This window comes from Epinephelus moara, chromosome 23 (genome assembly GCF_006386435.1).
Source record: "Epinephelus moara isolate mb chromosome 23, YSFRI_EMoa_1.0, whole genome shotgun sequence".
Lineage (NCBI taxonomy): Eukaryota > Metazoa > Chordata > Actinopteri > Perciformes > Serranidae > Epinephelus > Epinephelus moara.
The window spans coordinates 27,865,834-27,877,122 of record NC_065528.1 but is presented as its reverse complement, the minus strand read 5'-3'; the positions used below and the strand labels follow the sequence as shown (position 1 = coordinate 27,877,122).

Genomic DNA, 11,289 nt, shown 5'->3' with positions numbered 1-11,289 from the left:
AGTGCTGCTTGGGCGTAGATGGACGATATTTTGTGGAGGCGTATCATTGCATCTCGCCAGGGCTAAAATTGGTGCGTTCTCCTGGGTGTCATGTTTACATCAATGCTGATCAGAGCCGGAGCCAGAGGAATATCCATGACTACTGCACCGTCATTTGACCAAGGTGTGAATGGCAATTGTTCCCTTTCCATTTATATTAAAATGCCAGATGCTAGCAGGTGTTAGTGGGGTTTTTTGTACAGTGAAAAAGGGGCTTATCTTATCTTCTTGTCTTGTCCTTGTCAGGTTGATATAATCTTCCTTTAGAGGTAAATAACCCTGCTGTGCTGTCGGCTGGCACAGACTACAGACAGAGTAGACGTAAATATGTGTTTGTTCCATGGAGAATTACAACTGGATTTTTACATTTTTCTGAAAGGTCTGATACATGCAGTTAACGTCGCTACTATCACTGACATTGAAAGATTTTTTACAGTATATGGTATGACTCTTTCATGGCGGGATGGTCCAGTGTCTTCATTGGTGCAGTGTATTTCCGTAGAGACAGAAAAAAAAGGAATCCCCTCTAAAAAGGGATCAAAGCCAAGTTCTCCTCCAGACTTTTTATGACCTTGTATTTCTTCATCAGGCTGACTGCAGACAGCCCACTGGCTTTGTGAGGGAGCTGTCAGGACTTTTAGTACCTTGAGTCATTTGCTCGTTTCAAGTAAAAGGATCGATAAAACACTCCGCTGCTGGGCCGGGGCCAGATTTGTCACATTTTTATTCAGGGGATGCTGCAGTGTCCTTGTAAAGGAATAAAGTTATTCCAAACTAACACCAGTTTTATTTGCTTTTGTCTGTTTTTTTTCTGTGTCGCGGTTTATTGTTACAAATTTTGCTCTACGTGTTTTGCTTAACTTCTTACAGCACAGTCGCCAGAGGAAAATGTTTGTATTGTACGTTTCTGCAAACCGAACGTTTCATACGTATCTTATCAAAGTTTCTATAGTGACATAGTGTATGAGCTGACTTTGGCATCAGGAGGTTAGGGGGATGATGGATGGCAAGACAGGTGCCAAGCTGCAGACCAACACCAGTTGTTTTTTGGCAAATATTTGCAGTGTTTCCACCAAAATGTGTTTTTTACCAACCTGTCCCTGCTTTTCCAGCAGCTTCATCACCCACCAAACATGGGCATTTTTTCAGGGACTCATCACTATTTTTTTAGTCATAGTACAACAATAAGCAGCCTTCCAGAGGTGTATATGGTACTGAGCCTGGGCATTTTTCACCAATCCCTCCCTGCTTTTCGGTTTGACAACCTGTTTTTTTTAGCAACCCGTCACTGTAATTTGTCTGCATAGTATCACAAAAAGCAGTCTCCCAGCTGTGTACATGGCATCGAACCTGTGTGTTTTTCACAGACAAATCGTAGCGTTTCCCAGTGGCATTTGAGCCTCTGAATGTGTGTTTTTTTTACCAACACATTGTGGTGTTTTCCAGCTGTGTTTCCGCCACCAAACCTGAGTGATTTTTACCAACCAGTCCCTGCTTTTCCAGCTTTAATAGCCACCCAGCGTGGGCATTCCTTTAGGGGCTTATCACTGTTTTTTCAGCTGTATAGTGCCACAAAAAGCAGCGTCCCAGCGGCATATGTGAACTTGAACCTGGGTGTTTTTCACCGACGCATTGTGGCATCTCCCTGCAGCATTAAAGCCACTGAGCCTGGGCATTTTTCACCGACCCCTCGCTGCTTTTCGGATTAACACCCACCAAATGTTGGCATATTTTAAATGACCCGTCACTGTCTTTTTTTCTCCGTATAGTGCCACAAAAAGCAGTCTCCCAGCGGTGTGGAACCAAACCTGGGTGTTTTTTTTACCAACCTGTCCCTGCTTTTCCAGTGGATTTAACAACCACAAAACGTGGGCATGTTTTTAGGGACCCATCACTGTTTTTTCAGCTGTACAGTGCCACAACAAGCAGCCTTCCAGAGGTGTATGTGGCACAGAACCTTTGTGTGTTTTTTTATCCCGACACACTGTGGCATCTCCCAGTGGCATTTCTCATTGTTTTTCACCAACCTGTCCCTGCTTTTGCAGCGGCTTTAACATCCCCTTAAATGTGGGTGTTTTCTTAGGGACCCATCGCTGTTTTTCCAGCAGGGACAGTGCCATAAAATGCAGGTCTTTTTTACTGAAACATCGCTCTGTTTCCTGCCGGTATAGTGCAATGAAAGGTGGCTGTTTTTTACAGAGACATTGCTGCATTTCCAGCAGCGTCTGTGTCACCAAAGGCTGGTGTTTTAAGCTAAAACCTGATCTTTTCTTAAACATAACCAAGTGATTTTTGTGCCTCAATGTAACCACACATTAACCACAGCGTTGTTGACAAAAAATTTCAACGTATCCACTACAATATAATGTACAAATGTAAAGTAGTTTGCAGAAACTTGCACTGCGTTGTTTTGTGGGCTTTTTATAACAAATAAAGCCAAAAAAAAAAGACCTTCATACGCTTTAAACTCTGGTCGTTTATTAGCTGTCCACAAAAGCATGTCATGGAACAACAGAAACTGTAGCATGAGTGTAACATTCCTTTTTGTTGTTATACTCCACCACATCCCTGCTTCTCACACCATGTATAATTTATATTTCATATATATATTTTGTACAATATACATGTTCTCATCAAAGGAAAAATAATAGCAAAAGTTCACCCCCCCTCCCCTGTGGATCTGAGATCTAGTGAATATCCCATGCATGTTTCCACTGTGTCTAGGAGAAATGTTGTTTATTACCAGGAACAAATACGCAGGCAAATAAATGCTCAGACAAATCAAGGGGAGTGTGTTTGACAGAGCTGGTGTACAAAGCACATTCTCAACAACATTAAACAAGAAGAGCCATGCGAACCGACATTTACTCTACGGGTTTGACCCAGTTTGGAATCAAAAGCGCCAGCATGGGGCAAGCTAAGGTTAGTCTTCTGCTAATGGCATAACATTAAGACTAATAAAAAACAGTGCTAAAGTCTTTTGGCTTATTCTCTTATTCTAAAGCCACATTCAGCTGTTGGATCACAACAAGACTTCACTGTTAAAATACTAATGCTTTTGAGTGAGTGTGAGGAACACTGGCACGAGAAGTGCTTGACATCATTATGAACCTTTTTACCTCTGTGGAGACAAAATGGTTTGCATCTGTGAGTTACATTTTACCTTTAAACAGCAAGTTTTAATCCAAGTGTGGGCGTGTGTGATGATTTAATAGAAAGCTAAATATTAATGACTTCAACCAGAGTTAGTCTAAATAAATTATCAGCTTCATTAAAGCTTTCAGGGTAAAATGGCAGCCTATAAGTTCGTCTTTAAGAGGTCCGGTGTGTAAGATTTAGAGGGATTTAGTGGCATCTAGTGGTGAGGATGGCAGACTGCAACCAACTGAAACTGCTCCTGGTTAGAATTCCTTCATTGTTCTGGAGGTTTTCACCAGGAGCTAAATCATCCACAGACGTCGCCTCCTCTCCGAAACCAACAGACATGGGGTTTCATAAAACAGTGCGTAGGATCCCTACTAGAAATGTACGCATTAACAAACGCCAAAAAAAGTGTGCGGCAAAAAATATTCAACAATTTCTACCACCTGTAAGCATGGGTCAAAGTTTCTCCCATCGAGTCTGTTTTCATACATCGCAACCTTCACGTGGGAAGTGGCGTATGGCTCTTTCAGGCCTCTTTTTGTGCGAACGCAGTGTTTATAAATGAGACTCCATGCTCGCCTTATTTCTTATCCAGACGTTCAGGATGTTTTGACCAGGAGACGAATTATCCAAAGAGGTCTCTTCCTCGCCAAAACAAACAGACCAGGTGAATAAAACCAATAAAAACGCTGAATAAAGCACTTTCACGTTACAAATCAGTGGTTCTCTGACACTGTTTGGCTCCTTGGAGACGGGCAGCTAGCCCAGCACCTGCTACTGTGTGCTAGCCTTTTTTCTCGAATAACTTTATATCCAGACGTTTGAGAGGTTTTCATTGGGAGCCAGTTTTTCCACAGAGGTCTTCTCCTCTCCAGAACAAACGGCCAGGTGATTAAAACTAGTAAAAACACTGAATAAAGCAATTTCACGTCACAAATCGGTGTTTCAGTGTCGGAGACAGGCAGCTCGCCTTATTTCTCGAATAACTTCCACAGGCTGGTTGCACAAAACACCTTAAGTTTGTTCCTTAAGTATGACACTTAAGGCTGACATGAAATACCTCGCCAATAAATAACTGAAAGAGCCTGTTGCATTAAACCACAGACCAATCATTAATTGTAATGAGGCTGGAAGAGTGCAGCTTCGGAAAGTTGGATGATCCAACCCCAGATGGTCACAATCATATATTGACTTCCTGTCAAATTTATAGCACAAAATCATTTGCTCAGGGAACACTCTTCTCAGGAAGCCTTATTTTTTTTTTCATTTATCTCCATTAAGTCAGCGACGTTAAAATGGAGCCAGAAGTACATGATGTTTTTGTCTTTACTTCTGTTACAAAAGTTCAAAAGTTTAACAAACTATTCCTCAAGTACAAATCCTAGATAATGAGGAAAACTTAAAGCACTACGTAAACACTTCAAGGAAACCTTAAGGAGAGGACTTAAGGATGTTTTTTGCAACTAATTCTATCTCAAGGAAACCTTATCTTGGACTTTAAGGAAGATCTTAAGTCAAGGTTCTTAGTGCAACCAGCCCCAGATGTTTAGAAGGTTTTCAGTGGGAGCCAAATTATCCGCAGAGGTCTTGGACTCGGTGATTTAAACCGGTAAAAAACACTGAACACTGTTTCGCTTTTTCTGATGCTCTCACTAGCCATGTTTCCATCAGCTTGTATCGCATCGGAAAATTATGATGGAAACGCCAAAATTCGAATTAAAATCCCCTGATTCGCACAAACTAAAATACGCCCGCTTTAGCCAGGTTTTGGTTGATTCGAAAAAATGTTGATTCGCAAAACGGGGGATGGAAACAGTTATGTTCAAATTAAGTCTGACGTAGCGCACCTCTCTCCATGGTGATATCCACACTCCGGGTCGGGTAGGCGGTAATGCATTTACAAGCTGGTTGCCAACCGCCAGAAAACGTAGAAGAAGAAGAACGCGAGACTTGTTTTGTTTCCGGTTCTGCGGAAAACTCGCGCGAGTTCGTAGTTTTCACCAAAGTCCGTACATTTAATGGAAACACACAGGATTTGTATTTCTTTTAATGCGGATTTCCCAATGATTCTAATCACTTTTGGATGGAAACATAGCTAATGTGGAGGGGCTGCTAACTGTGGTGGCAGATGAGAAAACGCAATTGGACCTATCCTCAGCCAGCGTTTGGTTTGTCCCTTCTGGGCTACTGTAGAAACATGGCAGTGCAACATGGCGATCTTTACAAACAAGGACCCGCTCCTTATGTAGATATAAACATCTCATCCTCAGGCAACAAGAACACAACAACTCTTATTATCAGGCGATAATACACTGATATATCCCAGTATATCCCCCTCAATCCTGCACACTGGACCTTTAAAATGCGTGAAAGACATTTAAAATAAAATACACCATGGGATGTCACAAGAATATAAACATGTATCCAGGCTTTGTTTCAGTCACTCGTTAGTCGCTGTTAAGTGTCTTTCAATTCACATTTATACTGTAGCTCCACGTCCTGTGGTGTATTATTCCCTGTAGTCCTCAGAGTAATACAGTCTGATGGAAATATTGCTTAATTTCAAAACTTTAAAGCATCTTTTTATATAATCTTTTTCACTTTTGTAAAACAAAATAGCTGTGGAATGTAAAATAAAATATAGTGCTATGTATGTAGGTAAGAAAATAAAGTCGTAGGATAGTATCTATATTTCTGTAACTATTTACAGAACTTAAAACCAACTCTTATATGCCTGTATGTTTCTCTGGAAATGTTTTTTCTTTTGGCCCAAAACAAATATTGAAGTAAATTTTGAGTGTGCTACAATATTTTTAAGATTGGTCTGTTGTCTGAAGATACAGTCGGATTAATGCAGAAACAACATCACAAACTATGAGGACACTTCAGAGACGTTTGCACTGTGAGCCACTGGAAACAGAGGGAAGCATCTTTTTTTTTTTGGTTTGTTGCTGGACTGTAGATATTGCACGTTTTGTAAATATTAAACCTTTGTTGCATTGTTACATTCAGATAATGCACTCTATGATTTGCTCCTGATTTAAGATGTGTCTGAGTGGGAGGGGTCATGGTAACGTCAAACATCAGGGGTGCTGCTCACTTAATATTTGGTCCTTTTTAGGTTTTATAAGTTTTATCTGATGAAAATGAAAATCAAGTGGAATAAAAGGTTGAATTTCTGCGCTGAGTTTAACAGAGACACAACGTTTTGGGCATTGGAAGTTTGTCTGATTCCCAAGATGAGGCAACACATCTTTATACTAAAGCCGCAGGCTGCAGCAGCCAATAAAAAAGAGGAGTGAAATCTCACACACCTGAGACAAATCTCAAAACGCCTGAAACAGCTCCCACATTAATAATTGATAAACACCAGAATGGGACAAACAATATCTGTCGAAATACACAGAATATAAATTAAACTCGGCTGGTCTCCAGGTACTCCAGCTTCCTCCCACAGTCCAAAGACATGCAGGTTAATCGGCGACTCTAAATTGTCCATAGGTGTGAATGTGAGTGTGAATGGTTGTCTGTCTCTATGTGTCAGCCCTGTGATAGTCTGGCGACCTGTCCAGGGTGAACCCCGCCTCTCAACCAATGTTAGACCCCCAGCAGGATAAGTGGACTTGGACTGGTTACTGTCGAATCTGCTGTTTTTGAATCACTCACTGATGTGGTAATTCACACTTGGAATTTGATTTGATGACTGATGAAGATCCATGGAGCTGCGATGTGCAGGGAGCTCTTTGAGATCTCCTCGATGTTATTTAAAGGCAGAATGTGTACGATTTAGGGGGATTTAGTGGCATGTAGTGGTGAGGATTGCGCATTGCAACCAGCTGAGGCTTCTCCTGGTTAGAATTCCTTCATTGTTCATTGTTCAGGAGGTTTGTACCAGAAACCGAATTATCTGCACGGTGTCTTCCTCTACTAAACAAATGGACCAGGTGATTTAAACCAGTGAAACACTGAATAAATCAGTGTCACGTTTAAAATCAGTGTTTCTCCTATTCTGTTCGCAGACACCTGATAATGTGTGCTCATCCTTTTTCTCTGATAACTTACGATCCAGACACTAAGGAGGTTTTTAGCGGGAGGCCAAATTGCCCCCATAGGTCTCCTTCTCTCCTAAACAAACAGACCCGGTGACTTAAACAGGTGAAAACTTTGATCATTTCTGATTCATTCGTGAATTTATCAATATATGTTTGTACGTCAAAATGTCCTAAGATATAGTTTTAGTACATCCTCTCTGTTTATATTTAAGGAATAGTATCCTCATATTTAATTTAAATATTTCTTTCTTTGTCTTCTTTGGTTTTTGCTTTTTGTCTCTTCATTTATGTTTCTGGATAAGTATCTTTGTCCTTTTACTTTCTCTTTTTAAAATATTTTCAAACACACAAATGGAAACATGGCTTATTTTAGGAACTGCTCCTGCACTGTAATTTGAGCGTCTGTTAATAAAAATCTGTGTTTTTCTGACGCTGCTTGTCACGGGGGGGGCTGCAGGGTTGACGTGAAAACACAAACGACCATACGTAGAGTTTGGTTTGTCTTTCTGAGCTGCTGTCGAAAATGCAAGTGCAACACGGCAGTCTTCGTACATGAGGACATGCTCCCTGTACACAACTCATTCTAAGGTAACGACGGTGATGAAACACTAAAGAAACATATTATATTTCATTTCTGCCAATATGTATCTCCCTATATCCTACACACCGGACCTTTAACAAAGAAACACAGAACTTAAAATGATCCTATTTGTTTGTGTTGTCGAAAAATAAAACGCTTTTCTTTTGGCTCACATTTTTCACAAGTTTAAACTTTTTTATTTTATGAATACAAAAGACTAACTTACTGTGTTAATGAGCTCTTCTCCTTTTCCAAGACACGCCCTCCTCCTGACAGGTGAGGCACATCAAGCTGCTGATTACACAGCATGACTTCTACACAGGTGAGCTTTGGGCTGATCATGATTAACAGGCTACTCTAAGCAGAAGCTGGCTGCCAGTCAGAGGCACACATTAGAGCAGCAGATTTAAATTCTCTGACGCATCAGTTGCAGAATTCATCTAGAATTGGACATTCAAAGTGATTAATTTCAGCTGCAGGTTGGGGTTTATTCAACACTGTAAATGTAAGATTCTATCCATCGTCAAGGGTGCAGTCGAACAGAATTTTAAGCCCACCTTCAGTTGTTACGTACAGGGGCTTGTAACTATAACTTTTTATTAAAAAAATAGCTGTTATGTTTTAGAATAGTTGTTAATTTTGTACAGATGATTCACCTGGTGGAGTTAAGTCGCTTAAAAGCTGTAGAAGAGCTCCAACTGTAGCAAAGTTTCCGTCTAAATTCAGCCCACATTTTAATTTATTTCCATTAAAATCAGCTCGAGAAAATGCTAATAATTACGCGTTCTCACCACCTACTGTTGCGTGAATTTTACAAGTTGCTTGGTGTAAAAAAGTAAAATTAAAGTAAGACGATGAGGACAAATACGCATAACCGTTGGTGTAGCTCTTCCTCACTGGAGAGCACTAAAAGAAGAGAAGTGACTACGGACAGACATGGGTACTGGAAGTAGAATGGACAGGTTGGTATTGTAAAATTCGAGTGCAGTGCCCATTCAAAACTTTTCTTTTTGCTTGAATCGACTATTACTGACCAACATTTCCATGCCGTGAAAACCTTGCTGCAGTACTTTAGGTGTTTTTTAGAATTTATGGGATGTGCAAATTCAAAACGTGCACTCAAACAGGTGGCTGGGACGTAACGTTACTCCGTGAGTCCCGTAACATTGTTTTGTCTCTAATAAACTCAGCATTGACACACAGTGTGTGGAAATTCAACCTTTCATTCACAGAACTGATGTTCTTGAGAAACTCCGCTGACAAAAGGTGACTTTAAAGATGCATCCTGGTGGCGACCTACCCTGATCATCTGGAATGTTTCAGAAACAGCAAAGTAACTGACGGGAACAACCTTTGACTGGACTTCACCTGGAACAACCAACACCCAGCTCAGCCCTGCCGACCTACACAGAAAGTACACCGAAAGCGAAACAGAGGATTCAAACAAACAGGTCAAACATGCAACTTTTGCATAAACGGACACATACAGCAGGAACAAACGGTCCGGGGAGCACATTCAATGAGACTGGTGTCGTCAGCCAAGCGCGTGTAGGAGAATACTGTACATCAGTTTACAAAAAAAAAAAAAAAGAACGACCAGCACGATGACTTTAAGGACGTATTTACACTTAAATATCTTTAAAGAGAAAGTCCCTGCCAATCGAAATCCATCTCCAAAATCCCGCTCAGTCAGTTTTGCAGTGGATAGAAAGTTAATAAGCAGCGTTTTGCCCTTACTTCCCCTTCGGTCCGTGAAGTAAGCTCTGCATAAAAAGCAATATCAGGGCAGCTCAGTTGAGGAGGTGTCATGCAAAAAAGAAAAAAGAAAAAAAAAAGCCGACAGTGTTCGTGGAGTTAATTTCCCAGTTGGACATCCGTGTTTCAAGCATACGTCAGCATAGATTTCACTGAGTGGGCCGACTTTAGTTTAATCAGCGCTGCAGCGTCGGCCACGGTGGAAGTTCCTGTGATCAGTTTGGCCTCTGCACACAGTAGATATAGAACACAGTGAAACGTATCCAACATAGAAGTGACAGAATGTAAAGAAGTCCACCTAAAGTCCGTCTGCTGGCATTGCTACGAGTCACTTTTATTGGTTGTATAGTAGGATTATATTTTGGCATGTGTCAAACTGTATACTGCGATGGCGTCCACTTCCACGAGTGTGTAAACCTAACGTCTCATATCGGAGATGATGAGAAAGCTGCATTTATTGAGTTAAAATTCTACTCTACCTTTTTAAGCGAAAAAAGGCGTACAGAATGTATTCCATGCATGTATCCTATATGAAATACAATAAGTTTCATAATCACAATTAGGTCTAAGTGATACTGCTGGGTCGAGTTTTTTTTTGATAGTTTTTCTTACTGTGGGGTGTGACGTGATCAGTGGGAGCCTTTAGGACGACAGAGTTCAAGAACAACACAAAGTTCTCTCTGATTTTTGTAACTTTAACCCTCAGGTGCGGCCGCGACCGGCAGAATTAAAGGGAATCCCTGACATAAAAACATCCGACAGCCCCTCTTCAGCGGCGGGGCCAGGACAGGTGGACGGGGCTGTGTAGCATGGCACTGGATGTCGGTGTTACATGGATGCTGTGCCTGGATCGGAGGGCTCTCGGCAGAGCATGGCGTCACACCACGGAGCCCTTGGAGGTGGAGAGGTGGATGGAGTGGATGCGTGTGGCCAGAGTTCTCTCCAGGTCGAGGAGGATGTCGGAGCAGATGCCGGGGCTGGACGCGGGGCTCTCTGCCGGCGGAGGCTCGTACAGCAGCTGCTTGAAGCCGTCGAGTTCGATCAGCAGCACCATGTTCTTCAGGAAATAGCCCTCGATGAAAGCCGTGAGCTCCGAGGCACCAAGGAACTACAGTAAAAACAGATGATGGGGAGACAATGACAGATTGATGAGAAAATTTGCCACCATTTATATGTCAAATCAGTGTAGACAGTAAATGTAGCAGGGCCGCCCCCTGAAAGTTGACTGAGACCCGTCAGTCGACTCACATTGCCTCAAGTTGAGCAGGTGTCTTCTTGTTGTTTTTTGTGCAGTGTACCTCTGGGGACATTTTGGTCCCAAGATTTTGCTGTGGAGTGAGCGCTCTTGACTTTCACGCTACTCTTTGGTATAGACAGCTGCGGACATGCAGGCAGCAGCACAGAGGAGGAGAAACTTTCCACCGTCAGGCTCTGAGACAACATTATCCGACAACTTAAGCAACTTAATACGACACAGTCTCTGGCTTATGTTTCATATCAGTGTCAGCAAAAAATGTAGCACATTTCTGACCCGTCGTTAGCGCCGGGCGCCCCAGACTAATGTCCAAGAACACAAAATTGAATCCACAAAATATCTCCAACATGCTCATCCGTAGTGATCCAAGTGTCCTGAAGCCCCGACATAAAAAGTTGTTTCGAAAAACGTCATATGAACTCTGTTTTTAGCCTCACTGTAGCCTGTAGCTCTGACTGCTTCTC

General features: G+C 41.8%; 1 protein-coding gene across 1 annotated transcript in view; it reads right to left on the bottom strand.

Annotated features, from left to right (window-relative positions):
- Positions 1–8,631: 8,631 nt before the first annotated feature.
- btbd11a (BTB (POZ) domain containing 11a) overlaps positions 8,632–11,289 on the bottom strand; it is a 288,723-nt gene continuing 286,065 nt past the window's right edge. The window contains exon 17 of the mRNA XM_050036822.1: positions 8,632–10,678. Within this exon, the coding sequence (XP_049892779.1) occupies positions 10,448–10,678 (231 nt within the window). The 3' untranslated portion in view covers positions 8,632–10,447. The remainder of the gene's footprint in view (positions 10,679–11,289) is intronic.